Consider the following 17,060-nt stretch of genomic DNA (forward strand, 5'->3'; position numbering starts at 1 on the left):
AGAGGAAATCAGGAGTCGCAGACCTGCAGCCCTCCAAGCTCTATGGCTCTGATGCCCTCTCCACACAGCATCATCCAGAGTGAGAAAAGAAATAGGAGAAACCATTCTTAAGTCTTGAGGCCACGGAGGCCATTAAGTCACTTATTTTGATCCCTTGTAAAAACAAACTATATATTTCCCTGAGTCCTCTCTCCTCTTTTGAGCCCAGCTACCTAACTCCCCACCCACACAAGAGACAGGACTGTACTTGCCCTTGCGTTTCACAGATACGTGCTCTGCACGACAAAGAAAGTATGTTCACTAATCCAGAGCTGGTAAATATTCACAGAAAACAGGAATATATTGGGAAAAATAGTCCCCAAAACACAGCTCAAGTAGCCTAAAATGGAAGAAACAAGATTCTGATTTTGTATCTCTCTTCTGGCCACTTCACTGAGTTTTTCTGATCCAGCAAAGCCATGCCCTGAACAACTAAATGTGGAGCAAGAGATGTGCCAGCACCTCGGTGTGTAAGGCAGGACTGGCAGTCACACCAAATCCTGCAGCGGGCTACGTCCACTCAGTCACACACAAGGGAAAACAAACACGAGGAGCTTAGAAGGCTGCATGTAAATCTATACGTTTATCTTTTGGATTGACATAACTGCGTCGTCCATGATGATCAGCTAAATTCACACAGAACCTTAAGTATATGGTTATCTTCTATATTCAGAATCAATACTTTAAAACTGTATTTGGTGCTTTAGTATATATCCCCTTTTAAAATATGCGGTGATTGAAGCAACAAAAGGGTAAAAATCTGCCACTGTGTTGTACTGCTGCTGTCACACTCAGGATGTAGCAACAACACTGGCTTAAGGAAAATATCAATATATCAATTGCTTTTGCCCTTTTAATATGGATAAAACAGCCACCTCTCCTTGAATCACGCAGGGTTTGTTTTTTTTTTTTCTTTTTTCTTTTGTGGAGAATACAATCAGATGAGAATTGCACAGCATCCTTTCCGAGTTTCTTATGAGAAACAAACAGAGGGAAACTCATACATTTTAGAGAAAGCTATTGTTGGTTACTCTCATGTAATCATACAGAGAAAGAAACACTTTAGTGAACAAGGTCAAAAGTGTAATTTCACTGCTGTCATGAGTCTATTGGGATTCTGGTGTTCAAAACAAAGAGGCATCTCCTACTGTTAGGGGTATTCAGGGGACACCCTGATTCCATTACACACTTTTTCAGCCAAAAATGATTTGAAACGCATCATTAAACTGCACATTTCTACAACAGAGGATAAAAATCTGGTAAAGGTGACAAAGAGAGACCATTTGGAAAACCATTTTTGACAGCGTACATCAATTCCAAGCCACAGGGAGGATGTATCAATTTTGTCAAAAGGTGTTAAGCGTTGCGGATTCAGTACAGATGAAGTAGAAGTGTCTGGCCTGTCTGAAGAGGTATTAGAAATGTGTCAATAGAAAAGAAAGAGGGATTAAACTGACAGAAAGAATAAGGCAGGGGTTTATTACATTCAAAGGGGAACCAAGCAGTAGATTTTAATGAGGTGTGTCACAAAATAGCTGAGGGGAAAAAAAAAAAAAGTAAATCCTAGAACTACAGAATGAGTCTAGATGGGTACTTGTTTACTATGGTGACTAAATGCATATTTTTAAAGAAGCCAAGGAAAAGCAATGCTAATTTCTAGTGAGCTTCAAACCAGTTTTGTTTATTTACCTTTTCTTAATTGCTAAGAAGTTAAAGAAGAAGTGATTATAAAAAGATTAAAAAAAAAAATGTTTCTCTCCTCTCTAAATTAAGTACTGGAACTTACAGCCATTATGATTACTGATGACTTTTAATACATTCAGCCCTGGCACCTTGGTTTCACTTATTACGAACTGAATTACTCTCCCTGAGTCCCACGCAGACTCATTTCTCAGTGTTTCTTTAGAAACCAGGTGAACAAACACTTCACTGCACTGGCAATAATCCTGGAACTGTAGTGCAAAGCCTTTAAATTATTTCCTTAATTTTATGAATTAAAGCAGGCTGGGGATAGTGAAACAAACCATTATATAACATTTAGCTGGCATTAAAACAGGTCCCAGCGATGACATATCCATCACCATAAAACTCAGAGGTGAAAGCAGCAACCCTCAGCAACACCAATGGAAAAAAGCCCTGGCTGCCTCCCACCCGTAATACCCAAGAGATGTTTCAAAAATGCCCTAACTCCTACTCGGCATTGCTACCGAGAAGAAAACAAGCAACAAACCGAGGAGGGTGTAGAGCCAGTGAAATTGCCTCTGTCCTCATTTTCCATCTACTGCCACTCAGCAGTCCTGCCACCCTGGTTTCTTCACATTTTTCAGCACAAATATTAGGCTGTCTACAGAAATATTGTGACAGAATAGAAACACTGGCTCATTTTTCTTTCAGCCAAACAAAGCCAACGTTAAGAGGGACTGTGCTCTCCCTGCTTGTGGCTCTTCCTGTGACAATGCAGCCTCATCGTGTATGCTGTGGTTAAAGCAGGCTGCTCGGACACATTCATTCATTCATCACTTGAGGGAACTTCAGCTTCCTCAAGCCAATACAAGGTGCGAGAACTTGCCTTGATGAAGTATTGTACAAGGGCAGGTTAAAAGTAATGTCCTACAGGAGTGTGCTTTGGCATTTCCTGCAGGAACAATGAAGAACCCTCCCAAACTTCTGCTAAGGCCTTTTGCAGACTGACAGCCACCTTGGCTACTCCAAGGGTTAACATTTCAGCAGCACAACCCAGGTCACCAATGCCAGGCATTCCCAGGTATTTCAGTCAAGGGCCTCTTTTCATGTCCTGGCACCAGCATAGAGCCAAGCATGCTACACCTCTCCTGTGGCAACACAAGAACCTCCTCCTACCTTTGAAAAGAACCAGGGAAAGAAATAATGAAATCCAGTCCCTGCAAGAAACCCTGAAAGTCACCTCTCGGAGGCACCTACAAGCGCACGAGCTGTTCCTGCGCACACACGTGTAGAGCTTTACGTTGTTTCCAGTTACTCGATTCATTCATATTCACATTTCTAATGCTTATTTAGTGGTTCCTGGGGAGAAGGCCTCTGGGCAAAATGAGACTGCTGATACACTCTAAAGCCACTATTCTGGTGGTCTGTTTTTACTAAACTAATCGTATTATTTTTAATAAAGGATCACAAGTGGGCAAGTAGAAGCTGTTTCTCAAAGCAAAATAATATTCATAGATTTCCATGGAAGGGCTTACTTCTCATGTACACTAGCACCTAAGCCAGTCAGAATCTTCCTTACTGCCACCAAAAATAATAAAAATCTGAATTTTTAGAACTGGTCTCACATTCCATCCCATGTATTCAACTAACAACTTAGTAAGCAGCAGTTAAAGGGATTTTCTACTCCTGGCAGCCTCACTCTGCCCTATACATTGCACCCAACAGTAAGAAGCACTTGGCCATCACCAACAGTGTAACTAAATTACTTCAGTTGTTTCTACATCACTACTCACTCTACGGTTTTAAATTAAATATAATACTGAGCTTGCAGGTTGTCCACAGAGGAGATAGCTTAGGGAAGACACATTGCCTGGACATTTTTGACCCTAGGAGCTGCAGGCTTCTAGTTCTCTGTGCCTCTTTGGTGGGCTGCAGCTCCATTCCCACGGGACTCTCCCATGAATTCCCTGCTCCAGTTTAGGTCCTCCGGTGTATTGCTTGTCTGATGCAATCTAAGTATGGAGTTATTATTAGCAGTTGGCTTATTAGCCATTGGCTTTATTAATAGTGTTTCATTTTAGGGCTAATTATGTATTTTTTTTGTACTCCCACCCCATCACTAATGGGATGGCATTGGCTATCTGTAAGCAATTTTTTTTGTTTGTTTAATCAGGAAAGTAACTTTTGCTATTGAACCAGTGGTGACTTTATACGTTTACCTATACACTTCTAGCATCGTCTATTCTGGTTCCAGTAGCCTAAACAAAAAGCCAATAAACTAAACTAACATGCTCTGTAATGAATTGTGTGTACTTTCCTGTTGATCTGAACCTACTGATCTTTCAGAGAGGATGTCAGCTGGCACCTAGGAAGCTACTACAAGACAGTTTATAGTGAGTTTATAGTGATATTCCTAGCACACAAAAACTGCCTGCCATCGGTTCCATCATCCTTAGGTTGGAGATTTGCTGCCCTCATGGGATTCGTTTTGCCTGTGATGATTTCAGTATATTCTTCATTTGAACACAGTTCAATTCAGTATATTCTTCATTTGAACACGTAAGTCCAGGGTTGTAATGATGATATGCCACCGCTTTTCTATATTACGGCTGAACAACATGCCACCAATTACTCAGGCTGTGCCAGAGAAATGAACAAAGAAGTTCAGTCACATCTCTGTGGCCAGCTCTGAGCCTCAGGACTGGTATCTGTGGAATCAAAGTCTTTTTCCCTGCTGCCCAGGATATCACATTCATCTCCAGGACGAGTTACTATGGCAACTAAACCTGGGCTTAGTGGATGAAGGCATTGCTGTGCAAGTCAGTGTTTATTTTGCCAGTAATATGGCTGGGATATGGCTGACCACGTAAGATGGAAGAAGCATGAATTTTTTTTTCCCCCTGCTCTTCAGTGTCTTACCACTGAGGAAGTCAGAATGACTTTTAGCACCTAAAGCATCACATCTAGTTTGATGTCAGCTTTTCTGCTTAACTCAGCAGCAGTTGCAGGATATTGGGACAAGCTGGACCGACAGGTAAAAGCAGACTGAAAGTCGCACTCTCTGCTCACTCTGCATCAGTGAATTTTTACCGCAGCCCTGCTTCAATCACTCTTGCAGAAGTGAAAAGGGAAGCCCTTGCTAAAAGCCCCAGTAGCACAGCTCAATCTGCATTGTGTAGCTGCTGCTGACACTGAACGGCCTGGGCTGCCTGGCAAGCTCATTGAATTCAGGGGATAAGAAAAGCTTTCCAACACAGTAAGGACCGCAGTAGACTTGAAACATTCACCAAGCGAGCCTGGGGTGCTCCCCCTGTCCCTCCTCCCATAGAACAGATGGTAGCTAGAGGTCTAAGGTGCCCAGCCTGCTTGGCATGCCTTGGCCGTGGCCCTGTAACACTGGAATGAAGAACTTGCGGGTCTCTCTGTGGTCAGCTGCAAAGGCACAGATTAAAAAGATGGGTTTGAACTTAATGCACTGCGCTGGGAGATCTGGATTCTGGTATATTTGCTTACATCACGAGCTGTTTCTATTAGAGGTCACAGGCTCTTTAGGCATCAGTAAAGTACCAGCAAAAGAGTGATTAAAATTACATCTTGGCATCGTTCACCCATCTTGCCTCAGACACCACAAGCTCTACAGGCTACACATGCAACACACATGCAAAGATGTTATCACAGTAGGAATTTTTCTTTGATCAGTGCTTATATTCACCAATAAAAATAGACAGCAAGGGAATTTTTACTTGCAGTGGCAGCAACCAACTCTTTTTGTCTGGTTTGAGTAGTTTGGTTTTTATTGGTCTGAGTTTTTTCTTTTTTTCTTTTTCCTTTTTTAAAGGCTAAAAACTTATGAGAATTAAAATTAATAGAATTAATCACTCTTGGAAACTGGTACCAATGAACTGAGGCTTTCCAGTTTACTGAGATTACTTGAATAGCCAAAATTCCTCTCCTTCCTCATAATCTGGAACATAAGGCCTTCATGGGTAGATGATGTCTGTGTGGTTAGGACCAAAGACTTAACTGAATGTACCACTCATCGAAATTGTTTACAATGGCTTCAACACCTGCTAGATTGCCACAGACTTTGCTAAGGCATACGGTCTCCCAGAAAAAAACAAGGAGTTTGGAGATGAGGCAGGACATTTGTTTTGTCTTCAACAGCCTATGAACATTTACCGCCAAATAAATAGTTTCTGCCAAGTCAGTGCTGGATACAACGTGCCAGTACCCCGGAACTTGTTATCTACTGGATCGCTAGAAAAAGCTCTTCCTCATCATTGCACTTTGAGTGCAACAACTTATTTCTGATCCAACACCTTTTCTCCACACCTCAGTTAAAGTGTTTCCTGAAGTGCCTCCAAAAGCTTTACCCAGCACAAAATCCTGCAATATCTGAGCTTGCTGCTATTCCTATGAATCCTGTGCTTGTTTCTCCCTGGAACGAGGCCAGGCAGTAGAAGGGGAGCAGAAGTGCTTTCTGCACGCCTGCAAGTCACGCTTCTAAGGAAAAGAAGCATGGGAAACAGAGAGATGGGACTTGGCCATATCTCCTGAGTGTGACTAAGATGCCATTCTCTTTTCCAACATTTTCAGTTTGGCAGGATCAGACTTCACCTACCAAACTGCAGTCAGTGAGGGAGAATGTGTGTGGGACAGACTCGCTTCATACTGAATTCAGTATCTCCTCACTACACAGGCTCCTGAGCAGAACAGGATTAGGTTATCTGTTGCCCTGAAATGATCAAACATTTATTATTTTCAGGTGATTCTGTCAAAGAATTAATAATAATCTAAAACAGGGATGAGCACATAGATTGGCCAAAATACACTCCATTAAGTGTTGCTCTCGCCTCTTGGGAGGCATCTTTTGAGGATTTGGAAGAGTGAGAACTTCAGAGGACGAAGAGGAGTCACCATAGATTGTGTGGTGCCAGGGTGAAAAGGCCCTGTGTGTGGTTCAGAGATTTGCAGCTCTTTTTGTCCCATCTTTAGGAGCAGACAGGAAGAAGAATGCTTTTCCAAATACTGCAGACTGGAGAAGCCTAGTAACTGAGTTAGTCTTTCCTCTAGAGACCTCTAAGTACTAAGTATGAAGCACAGTTATCGTTGTTTATGCAGGCACAGATGTAAGGAGACAGAGAGAGCTTAGGCAGACCACTCAAGGAAAACAGGGAAAATATACTCCATTTCGATTAGAAGATGGGTAGTTAAGAAAATCAGGAAATTAAAGTTTCTTAAAAATACTGTAAATAAAAGATTAAAGCAAACTAGCTCTACAATAGTAATACACCAGAACACTTTTTGGTTTCCATCCTCATGCAGCGTTAGCGCTTCTGTCAAAAATTACCCTGCTGGACTGCCTTGAGGAAGAGGTCAGATACCATGAATCACAAAAATGGGTGAGAATCATCAATTCTAACTTCTCAGAAATTCTATTTAAGCTACAGTGCCAGTCAGCAGATACGTGCCTGTTTCCATGTCTCTCTCATTTACTTCATAAAAGCAGATTAATCCCCCAATTTGACTTCCTACAATAAGAACTATGCACGAGAGAAGCAGCTGACTAGCACCATGACACAGAAGAACAGGAAGTATAAATGTAGAGAGATTCAACACAAGCAGCAAACCCATAAAGAAATGAAACAGTAAACAAAGTAGAATTCAATTTTCAATTCACTATTTTATTACACTGGGAGAAGTCGGTGTTATAAACACACTCTCCCACATCTGGGCACCTGAAGCACCAATGAAGTTGCCTAACCTGCACCCAGATGGATGCACCACAAAAACATTCACTCAATGAACTCCTAATGTTTAACAATCCCAAATACCTTAGCATTAATACTACACTGGCAAAAAGGAGGAGAAAATCTATTCTGGACATGAGGATGTACGTTCAAGCAGAGGATGAATATGCCCTGAAAACATAAGCACAAAGGAACAAAAGCAAGGAGGCAAAAAGATGATAAAAAAAGCTGATGAAGCAAAGCAAAAAATCCAGTGACCCTGCAAGTCTGTAAAGCCTCTGAAACATCAGGCTCTGTGCTTTGATCTCATCTTCTGCCAATAAATCAAAAAAAGCCCATGAACCCATTTGCAGATTTAGTGAGTGTTTCAGAGCCTATGGAAAAGTCAAATCAACTTGTGGTGTTCTGCTTCTCGTATAATGATAAAAGCACAGCTGCCTTACATGGCTCCAAGCACAGCACAAAATGGCAGCGCCTGCAGTCTCTGAGCAGCTCCTTAGCCAGACAACATGAAAGCCAGAAGAACACTCATGCCAAAGACAGTTAATATGATCATATTACATTACAGTCACTGCAGTGATATTGGGCAAATGTTATGTTGCATAAGGCTATACAATAATTGGGCAGTAATCAGTAAAAACATTAAGTCCCTGTTTTACTACTGCTTCATCACTAGCTATAAAACAACATCCTAATAAAGAGCATAAAACTAAAAAGAACTGAGATTAACAAGGCATGTTATGGCAGTTTAGAAGTAAAAGTCACTTTAGCAATATCAAATTGAATAATACTATTTAAAAGAATGAGCAGAGATGATTTACTATTCCGTATTAAAAAAAAAGCAGCTGTTCAGGGGGCCTAGTTCCCATAGTGTATATGTCAAACTGGTAAGCAAAGCACAGCACATCAATGTTCACCAGGAAAAGCACTATATATTGGATAGCTAACTATTGCACTATCAGTCCCTAATTAGATAACCTTGCGTGGACAATCCTAATGACTGAGAGGAAGAAAGAGAGAGAGAAGCATTAGAAAAAGCTTCGGCCAATATTCAGACATGAATTTTGACTGTACAAGTAGCTGTATTTATGGCAGAGTCCGAGAATGATCAGACAAGCCATTAGAGAATGAAAGCGGCTCCCTCTAAGTTGTTTTTATCAGGCTCTGAATACGTCACCTCATTTTTAGTAGGATTCTGGTATCATGTGCAGTTAATGTATAATTATTACAGAACTGTGATTGCATCGTTAGCAGAAGTTTAATTATATCATTGACATTAGTGATGCCATAACATCAAGCTCAATAATAGTTCATAACAAAACCTACAATTAGCACAATTTTTCCTCCCTTTTACACCAACCAAAAGTGTTCAGGTTAGAGAAGCCTAATAGTCCATATAGAAGTGAGCTAGGGCTGAACCTGAAAGGATTGCTGGCTGGTAATTTAGTAATATAGTAATTAAAGTCTTTTCATGATGTAATTACACATCAACTACAAAAGGACAGCTGCTATACAACACTGCCAGGGTACGTGGCATGAAATGATTAGATTTGAGAAGCTTTGGTGGTTAAACTGAATACCACAAACTTAAGTCTGAGGTATAGCTGGCACTGCATAGCAGTGCCATTATTCAAGTCTCAAACTTGGCGTTTCCTTAGTCTCATTGTGCTAGTAACAAGTTTGTTGCACATACCTGGTCCTGTGACAGCAGCAGCTTTAAAAGCTTCTGCTGTTTTGGAGTTGCCTGGAATTAAAAGACCTAACCTTCTTCTGGGCAGAGGCAGTACAAATGAAGTTTGTGTGAACCCAAAATGTTTATTTCCCACCCCTGCAGCATGAAGCCTCCTCTCACAGACTTTAGTCAGTGGGAAATGTAGCTTGATTTATTTGTATTTTTCCAGTGGGGGAGCGCAGAGGGGAGAAGGAGAATGAGGAGAGAGAAGAGGCACAAATGAGTAGGTGAACTCAGGAAACTAAAGCTTGACTTAAGAACTGAGGGTTTTGGCATCTAGTTCCAACAGTAACAAGCACAAGTCCCCTCTTTAGGTGAAAAAACAAACCCCATCCTTCTTCTCAAGAGCAGACAGACAACATTTTTTTTTTTAAGTAATTTCCTTATTGTTTTTCTCACCATCCTCATTTGTATCTGTACAAACTGTGAAGCTGACCACACAAGGCATGAGACAGCAAAAAGAAGATATTTGGAATAAGTTGGAATTCGTTTTTCCAGCTAACACGAATAAAACTTCTTGGCTACGTGACTGGGCTCTTAAAAATACAGGAATGCACTGTGCAACCTGGCAGCAGGCAGACAACCTCAGAGCTGCTTTTCTAGTTCTAAAATGTCCTTTTAGTGATGAGGAACAACTTAGATGTTTTGTAAAAACTGTTCTTCTCCCTTTCTGAAATATGGGAAGTGGGAATTTGGTGGGAGAGAGGCCCAGATCAACTGATCTGCTATGCTTTAAAGTTTTTATTTTCTTGAGCTACAAAAATCTACAAGTGGGCTTATCTGAAAGTGAAAGATTTTGGGAATCCAGAGAATTCTCAGCATGCGGAAGGTTTCCATGAGGTCCATTTGGAAAGTGCAAAACCAAACTATTTTGGATCTGGAGGGACTTTGTTTCCTACAAGATGCAAGGAATGAGGAGGAAAAGTTGAGTCCTGGTTCAAACAAGACCCAGCCTTGCTGATGACTTCCCTTCTAATTCCTGCTCTTCCCGCTTTTCTGAGGAGATGTTTTTGATGGGCTCAATGAACATTCAAAGCCTATTGAAGACTTAGTGGCTTTAACTACAGTGGACACTTGGGCTAATTCACGATCACCAGCAATGAGTTTCTTCCCGTTGGGTGTCAGAGGCTGCAATGCAGCTGAGGCTGCTCTCGGGAAACAGCGGAGGAATCCTGGGGGAACTAGAAGCAGCCAGTCATGTAAGAACAAATACCTCAACTACTCAGAAATAGGTCTTGCATGGCCAATTTTACACAGCACATTTTTAATAGACAAAAAAGCAATTTAGCCAACCCAATGGAGGAGACTCAACTGTACTTCAAGTACAATAGCACAGGAAAACATGATTATTTCTAATTTAATGGTGAAAGAGCTAAAATTTAGTGCAGCCAGTGGTTCTGATGACTAGATAGGTGGTCTACTCAAACATGTTTGGAGCTACCCTCTGTGAGGATTCATTTGACATTTGATGCGAAAGATTCAAGTATGTTACCTGTCAAGGAACTGGGTGAGCATTTTGCAATACAAACATCAAATCCAGCATATTAAGAACGATCACCAACATAAGAAGAACAGGAACTTTATGTACAAAGGACTTATCTGACTTCCTACACAGTTTAAAGCAGCTAGAGGCAATAAAAATATTAGGTTTAAACTACAAAGCATTTTGTGGTTGATTGTCGTCTCTGTAAATACATTGTGCACACACAGTACAAACACAAACTGTGTGCACAACCCTCAAACACAAATGCATAACTGTAGCAGTCTTCACCTAAAGACAATGTGGACCTACTCTTCAAGTACCTTTGCAGACTTTAATTCCCCTGCTGCTAACTAAGAGAATATAACAGCGGTCTGTATCACGTGGGGAACTATCCTCCCTAGCCTGTTTATGCAGAGTGCTGCCAAAAGAAACAAGTGAAGGTCTAAAGTCTTGCAAGAACAGCCTCCTCTCTCTCTGATAGTGGTAGGGGCAGAAAGTGAAAGAGGAAAAGAATGCAAGTGAGATTTCCAGTATGCTCCTAGCTTTAGCTAAATCAGAAGACAAAGAAAAAGCTTCTCATCATGATTCAAGCATCCAACTTCCAAATATAACAAAGCAACAACTCCTGAATGACAGCATTCAGTTCTGAGAAATGGACGAGAACAGGACACAGTAAAAATCCTAACCTGTGATAGCCCCTGCCCCTTCCCTCCTCCCTGTTGCAGGAGTAGCAGTTATTTGCTCACAGATGATTACCTTCAATTATATCAAAATCTGAGAGCCAGGTGGCCTTCCAAGACTAAGGCTGAAGACAGGAGCCACAGGACTTCCTACTGCACCAGTCCAGCCCTACCAGCTGTTCTGGATGCAGTCACCTTGTCAAGTGTTCAACACACAGTTCTACTACACACCCAACATCTCTGCTGTTTCAATGGCTCTTTAGTGCCTTTCCACTTTCCTGCAACCATCAAGTCATTCAGCAACTGCTACAGGGCCAGAAGTGTCCTCAGTCTCCCTGACTGCAACCACCACTGGTTGACAAGATACTGGAAGCCTATCAGTGCAATTTGCATTAATTTCCATGAGAACCATTAAGTGTCCAGCCAAGAAACAGAATCCTCTTGTGATACTGTTTGCAACTAGGGAACTTAACACCAGATCTGGGGAGTCTGGGGTGAAGGAATAGGTGGAGAGACACCACACTTACTCACCTGCTATCACCAGCGTTTGCCACGTAAAGCTTCCCCAATAAATACACCACCACAAGGGCTGTGCAGCCGCCAGAAATATTATACACGGTCCTCTCTCGTTCTATTTGCAAATCCTACAGGAAAAGAGAACAAGATTTATAAAGACAGCATTGAAACTAATGTTTTAGAAAATGAAGATTCTCCCCCAAAAAACAGTATCTTTCTAAAACTGGACGTCCCACTGGCTTTCTTTACTGTTGCAGCTATGGCCACGTGGTCAAGGAGAAGAACAGAAAGTTGAGGAGTACCTATTACTTCTGATACAAAGATGTTTGGCAAAAATCAGGACAGGAGATTGTAAAACATCAGGCACCAAGGAACAAATGGCAACTCTGAGGGATGCAATGCAATTTGCTACGGAAAAAGGACAATGAAGGCAAAGATGAATGTAGCTTAACAACAGGTACCTGGTGGTATAATTGTAGAGCGCTTTACATAGACAGCAAATAATTAATGAGACCTAGCTACAACATGAGTAATGACCTGCTGTCCAAAGGGGACAGTAGGATTGCAGAGCATATACCTTTACAAACAGCAGCAAGACACACTCATGTCACAAGGCTACCCTTCAGAAACAAAGGGAACGGGTGGATGCTAAAGTTGTTAAGGGGGCAAGGGGGGGAAGATCAGTAAAACAGTATTTCCTGAAAAATACTAGGCATTCACAGACTTTCCAGGATGAACCACAGTATTTAACCCTGTGTCACATCTCACTGCTTTTATGAGGTCCTGAAAAGACTTAGTTTTTATGCATATGCACAGCCCAAATTTACGGAGGTACTCAAAACAGTTCTTCCTGTGTTTAGCTTCCAACTGACTCTGAGTGTAAGAAATATTATATAAAAAAAAGCCCTCCTGCTTTATAGAAGTGGAGAACACAAGTCACATCTGTCACCAACAATCAATCAAGCCCAGGAATGAAAAAATACATAAATATATACATATATATATATATATGTATATATTTTCAGGAAAGCCTGGAGAACATAAAGGACACAAGTAAATGAGCTATTTTCCAGTACTCCATACATTTTAAGCAAAAATTTAAGTATATGCCCATGAATTCATTCTGCTGCCTCTTAGTTTTGTTTGCAGTAATAACACAAGTTACAAATTACCCTTCTCTCCTGTGTCCAGAATCAAATCCAATTTCAAACTGGTCTTTCCTTGTAATACTGGATTCAAACAGGGAGCATCATTTAACATTGCTATTGCAAGTGCTGGCAGATCTCTTCAGCTAAACCCTGCCTACTTGTATGTGTTTTTTATTATGAATATATTTGTTTGCCTCTGTGTGTGTGCATACATACAGAGCTACACTTCCACAATTTTCATATTTGCACTGAGCAACAAACAGCTCAAATTGTCCACGCCTTGGGGTATGGGATTTAGAGCTTTATTTTAGAGCTAAATTTATGTGAGGAAAAGCACCACAACAAATGCAAACCATGACAGCTGCAATTTGATTGAAAAGCTGCAGAGTTGGAAGAGGCCAAGGACCACGCTTTGTCTCCTACAAATTTCAGCAGAGGGAGGTGACCTGGGGCAGCGGCGGGGATGCTCAGCAGTGCTTGGCCGCTGTCCTGAGCGGGCTGGGCAGCGAGAGGTGTCTGTCACAAATAATGTGGCTCCTCGCTGGCCGGTGTACATAGGGCCCGATCCCATATGTGCCATGAATACAGTACTGAGACGGGCGGCGTGGCGGGGACAGCAAGAATCGTGCAGCGCTGCCCGACAAGGCCATCCTCTGCTGCACACAGGAACTGCACTCTGCTGCCGGAGAGACGCCGGGTTTTATTGCTGGATCTTAACCCCTGCTCTCCTGACTTGTGGTTTTCCTTTTCCTTTCCTTTTTTTCTTTTTTTTTTTTTTTTGATTGGGGTGGGGGGGCGGAGGGTGGTGGGGAGGGGTGAGGGCCAGGAGGAAAACATCTACAAGCTAAAAATCAAATCTCGCAGAAGCTTTGGTCACAGATATGGGCCTGTTATAAACGCCACTTTATCTAATCTTGCCACAGAGAAGCTGATTTCCCTCCCCATGGTTTCTATATATTTTTAAATTAAGCTGAACAGTTCAAAGGAAGCAGGCATTTCTAACCATCAAAATTATTTAAACTTACAAATAGTACAGTGGATTTTCCAGACCCTGCCAGGAATTTTAAAAAACCTTCATCTCCGCAGTTCAGAGTATCCTCTGAGACCTTCATACAACGTACAATCCCTCACCTGGTTTCAGCTCTGTCATACGTACACTTTGCAAGTGCTGGAATGCCTAAATTAAAATTTATTTCTTCAATAAGCAGAATTCAGAAGCATCTATTATAAGAGAGAAGACAGATAATCCTTAGGGCTGCATTTTCAGAGTTTCCTTGACTTAAACTAGATCTGTGTACTGGATTTTTTAAAATCATTGCTGTTCATGGGCTCTTCCATCTATTTCTTGTACAGAACTTGAATTTACTGCCATGACTTGCCAGAGTATATTCAGTGCCATGTTTAATTTGATATTACATACTTTGTTTGACATTTCCTTTTTTGTGGGGAGGGAAGGAGGGGGAGGCTTTCCTACAGCTCAACAAGATTTGAGTGGAAAAAATAAACCAAATAAAATAAAGCCCACCAATGCCACTAACTCATTCTGATATAGAGACAGTGGCGTTTAATGAAATACTTCATAACACTGCTGCTGGCAAAGTAGTGCAGCACAAACAGGGGCAGAAACCCCAAAACGCTTCTGAAGTCTTTACAGGTATAAAGGTGCTCATCCTAGACAAAGTCTGAGTGTATATAAAGCTTTCCTCATTTTTCCACCTGGGGAAAGACTTCAGAGCAAGCTTTTTTTTTTTCCCCCCTTTCCTTTTTTCCTTGTCTGTTCTGTAGCATGCAGCTCATCCGCACATAGCAATCTGTGTGCAGGGGAAGAGCTGAGCAATGCTGGGCAGAATCAAACGATGGACCTTTCAGCCCAAAGGGCAGCGCATGCTACTCACTCAGACCCTTATAGAAAAAAAAAAACAACACACAAGACTTCTACATCTTCTGTTCCAAAAGCTATCGTTTCATGCCAAGGAAGAAGCTAATTTAGTCTGTGCTCTGCCCCTCTCTTTAGGACACACGATGTAGCAGCAGGTGGGAGCAGGGTGCCCACAAAGGTTGCCTCACACCTAGTCACCCTGTTCTACTCTTCCCTGGGTGACGGAGCGCAGGGAGGATGAAGCAACACCTGCAGCGGACACCATGAAGTGCCTCACAGGGTACATTTCCAGAGCAGACAATGGAGAGCAGTGGTTGCTTTCTGCATCGATTACAGAAGCAGCCTGAGGACACTGCATCAGCCCTGGGATAGACCATCCCCTCCGTCCTGACTGCTTCGGTCTCCTCAGCACCTGCCTCACTAAGGCTCAGACTTCCCAGAGCAAAAGCATGGGTTAATCACGCTAATTAACAATCTCTTCCGAAAAAGGAGGAAGATTAAGCCAAGAAGCCATTACCATCCGCTCTGTTGGAGGCTCCCAGACCCCCGATGGCAGCCTGCTCGTGCCACCTCGCGGAGACCCCGTGGAGGGGCCTGGGTGCCGTGCCGAGCTGCAGAGCGCGGCGTGGGCCGGTGGCTCTCAGGGTGCTGCGGGGCCCAGCTTCTCCTTCTGCCTGCCTTGACCCACGCCTGTTGGGCACAGAAAGTGTGCCAGGGCACTGGCTGCCGGCAGGCCCAGTGTGGCGGGCTCCTGTGCACAGCCCGTGCAGGCGCTACAGAGGCAGGGGGGACAGCATGAAAGCAGCAAGTGTGGCGGCACAAAAAGTGAATGTCAGCTACACCCAATGCTAAGTTTTAGAACTTTAGGACCTGGAAAACAGAGCCAGGTACATTCAAATTGCAGTATCATCGTTACAACAAGTTAGCACCCTGCAACAACAACTAAAATAACTGTTTTTTCATCTATATCAGTCCTCAGAGTAGGGGCCTTTCCTCCAGGATCTCAATCGCGCTATGACAGAAAGCAGCTTTACTCTCTACACACACAGTATCAGGTATCTGCTTTTTTTTTTTTTTTTAAAAAAAATCATGTTTCAGAAGGCACAAAGACAAAATTAACTCCTTAACCTGCTTTACCTCTGTAAAAAAGGCATCAAAATGCCCGTAACACTGTTTCAACCCTCCTCATTTCTACTGGCTATTTAATCAGAGGAAGCTTTTCAAAAGGAAAAACCGTACTATGCGTGTTGCTTTCTCAAGATTGTTCAAATTAAAATGCCACCAATCTTGCAAAAGCACCTGTCTAGATTCCATCTGAGTCAAAAACATATCAATTAAAAAAAAGATACAATGTATACAAACTTATACCTTCCAATAATCATACAGACTAGTTCTGTGCCATTTTTTCTCATCCAAAATTAAACAGGGTTCAGTGCAGAATAGGTGCTCTCTCCTCTTAATCTTTCTTTAAAATACATACTACATCACACACATGTATACAAGGTTAAATACAGGGAAGGGATTATAGTTTGATGCTTCTGTCCAGTACAGAACAGTACTTGGAAACATTCTTCCTGACTCCCTAGAACTGAATCTACAAATGCACGTCTTAAAACTCAAGAGAAGAAAATTAGAGGATTTGATTTCTGATACCTTCAGAACTTGAGCTCATTTACTTCCTTTTAACTGGCATAATTGTGATCAGTGACAATTACTGACATTGAGTATTTTTTATTTTTTAAACAGGACAATAAATTATCTGAGAACCCAACACAGAAACTTGCTAATCCCAGTTTCAACACAGAGAACAGCATCTACAAGTACTTCAAAAAGGGGATAGCTTAATTGTTAAATTTCTAAGTTAGGCAATGACTTGGTCTGTGTCAGCTTTCCACAGTGTTTTACTGCATGTAGCTGTCAGACAAGCACTGTCCAGAGGAAACCACACCCAATAAAGGAAAAAAAAAATAAAAAGCCTTTTGAAAGGGATGAATTGCATTTTATTTGAGTCTTGAGGCAAAACCAGGGAGAGCTTAACTAGAATTCAAAAGGCAGTTTGGGAAAAAAGTAATGGTATGCTAAATGCTCCCAGGAAAAGTGGACAAAACCACCATAAGATAAACCTGTCAGGTTGAACTGTTAAAAAAAAA

General features: G+C 41.9%; 1 protein-coding gene across 2 annotated transcripts in view; it reads right to left on the reverse strand.

Annotated features, from left to right (window-relative positions):
• The window catches only part of PPM1H (protein phosphatase, Mg2+/Mn2+ dependent 1H), a 169,726-nt gene that overhangs the window by 52,930 nt on the left and 99,736 nt on the right, over positions 1 to 17,060 (reverse strand). For both annotated transcript variants that reach the window (XR_011048246.1, XM_068401703.1), the window contains exon 4: positions 11,899 to 12,011. Coding sequence is in view for 1 of the 2 variants with exons in the window: in XM_068401703.1 (XP_068257804.1) it covers positions 11,899 to 12,011 (113 nt within the window). In the remaining variant the exon portion in view is untranslated. The remainder of the gene's footprint in view (positions 1 to 11,898; positions 12,012 to 17,060) is intronic.

The sequence above is a fragment of the Nyctibius grandis genome, chromosome 5 (genome assembly GCF_013368605.1).
Source record: "Nyctibius grandis isolate bNycGra1 chromosome 5, bNycGra1.pri, whole genome shotgun sequence".
NCBI classification, from domain to species: Eukaryota; Metazoa; Chordata; class Aves; order Nyctibiiformes; family Nyctibiidae; genus Nyctibius; species Nyctibius grandis.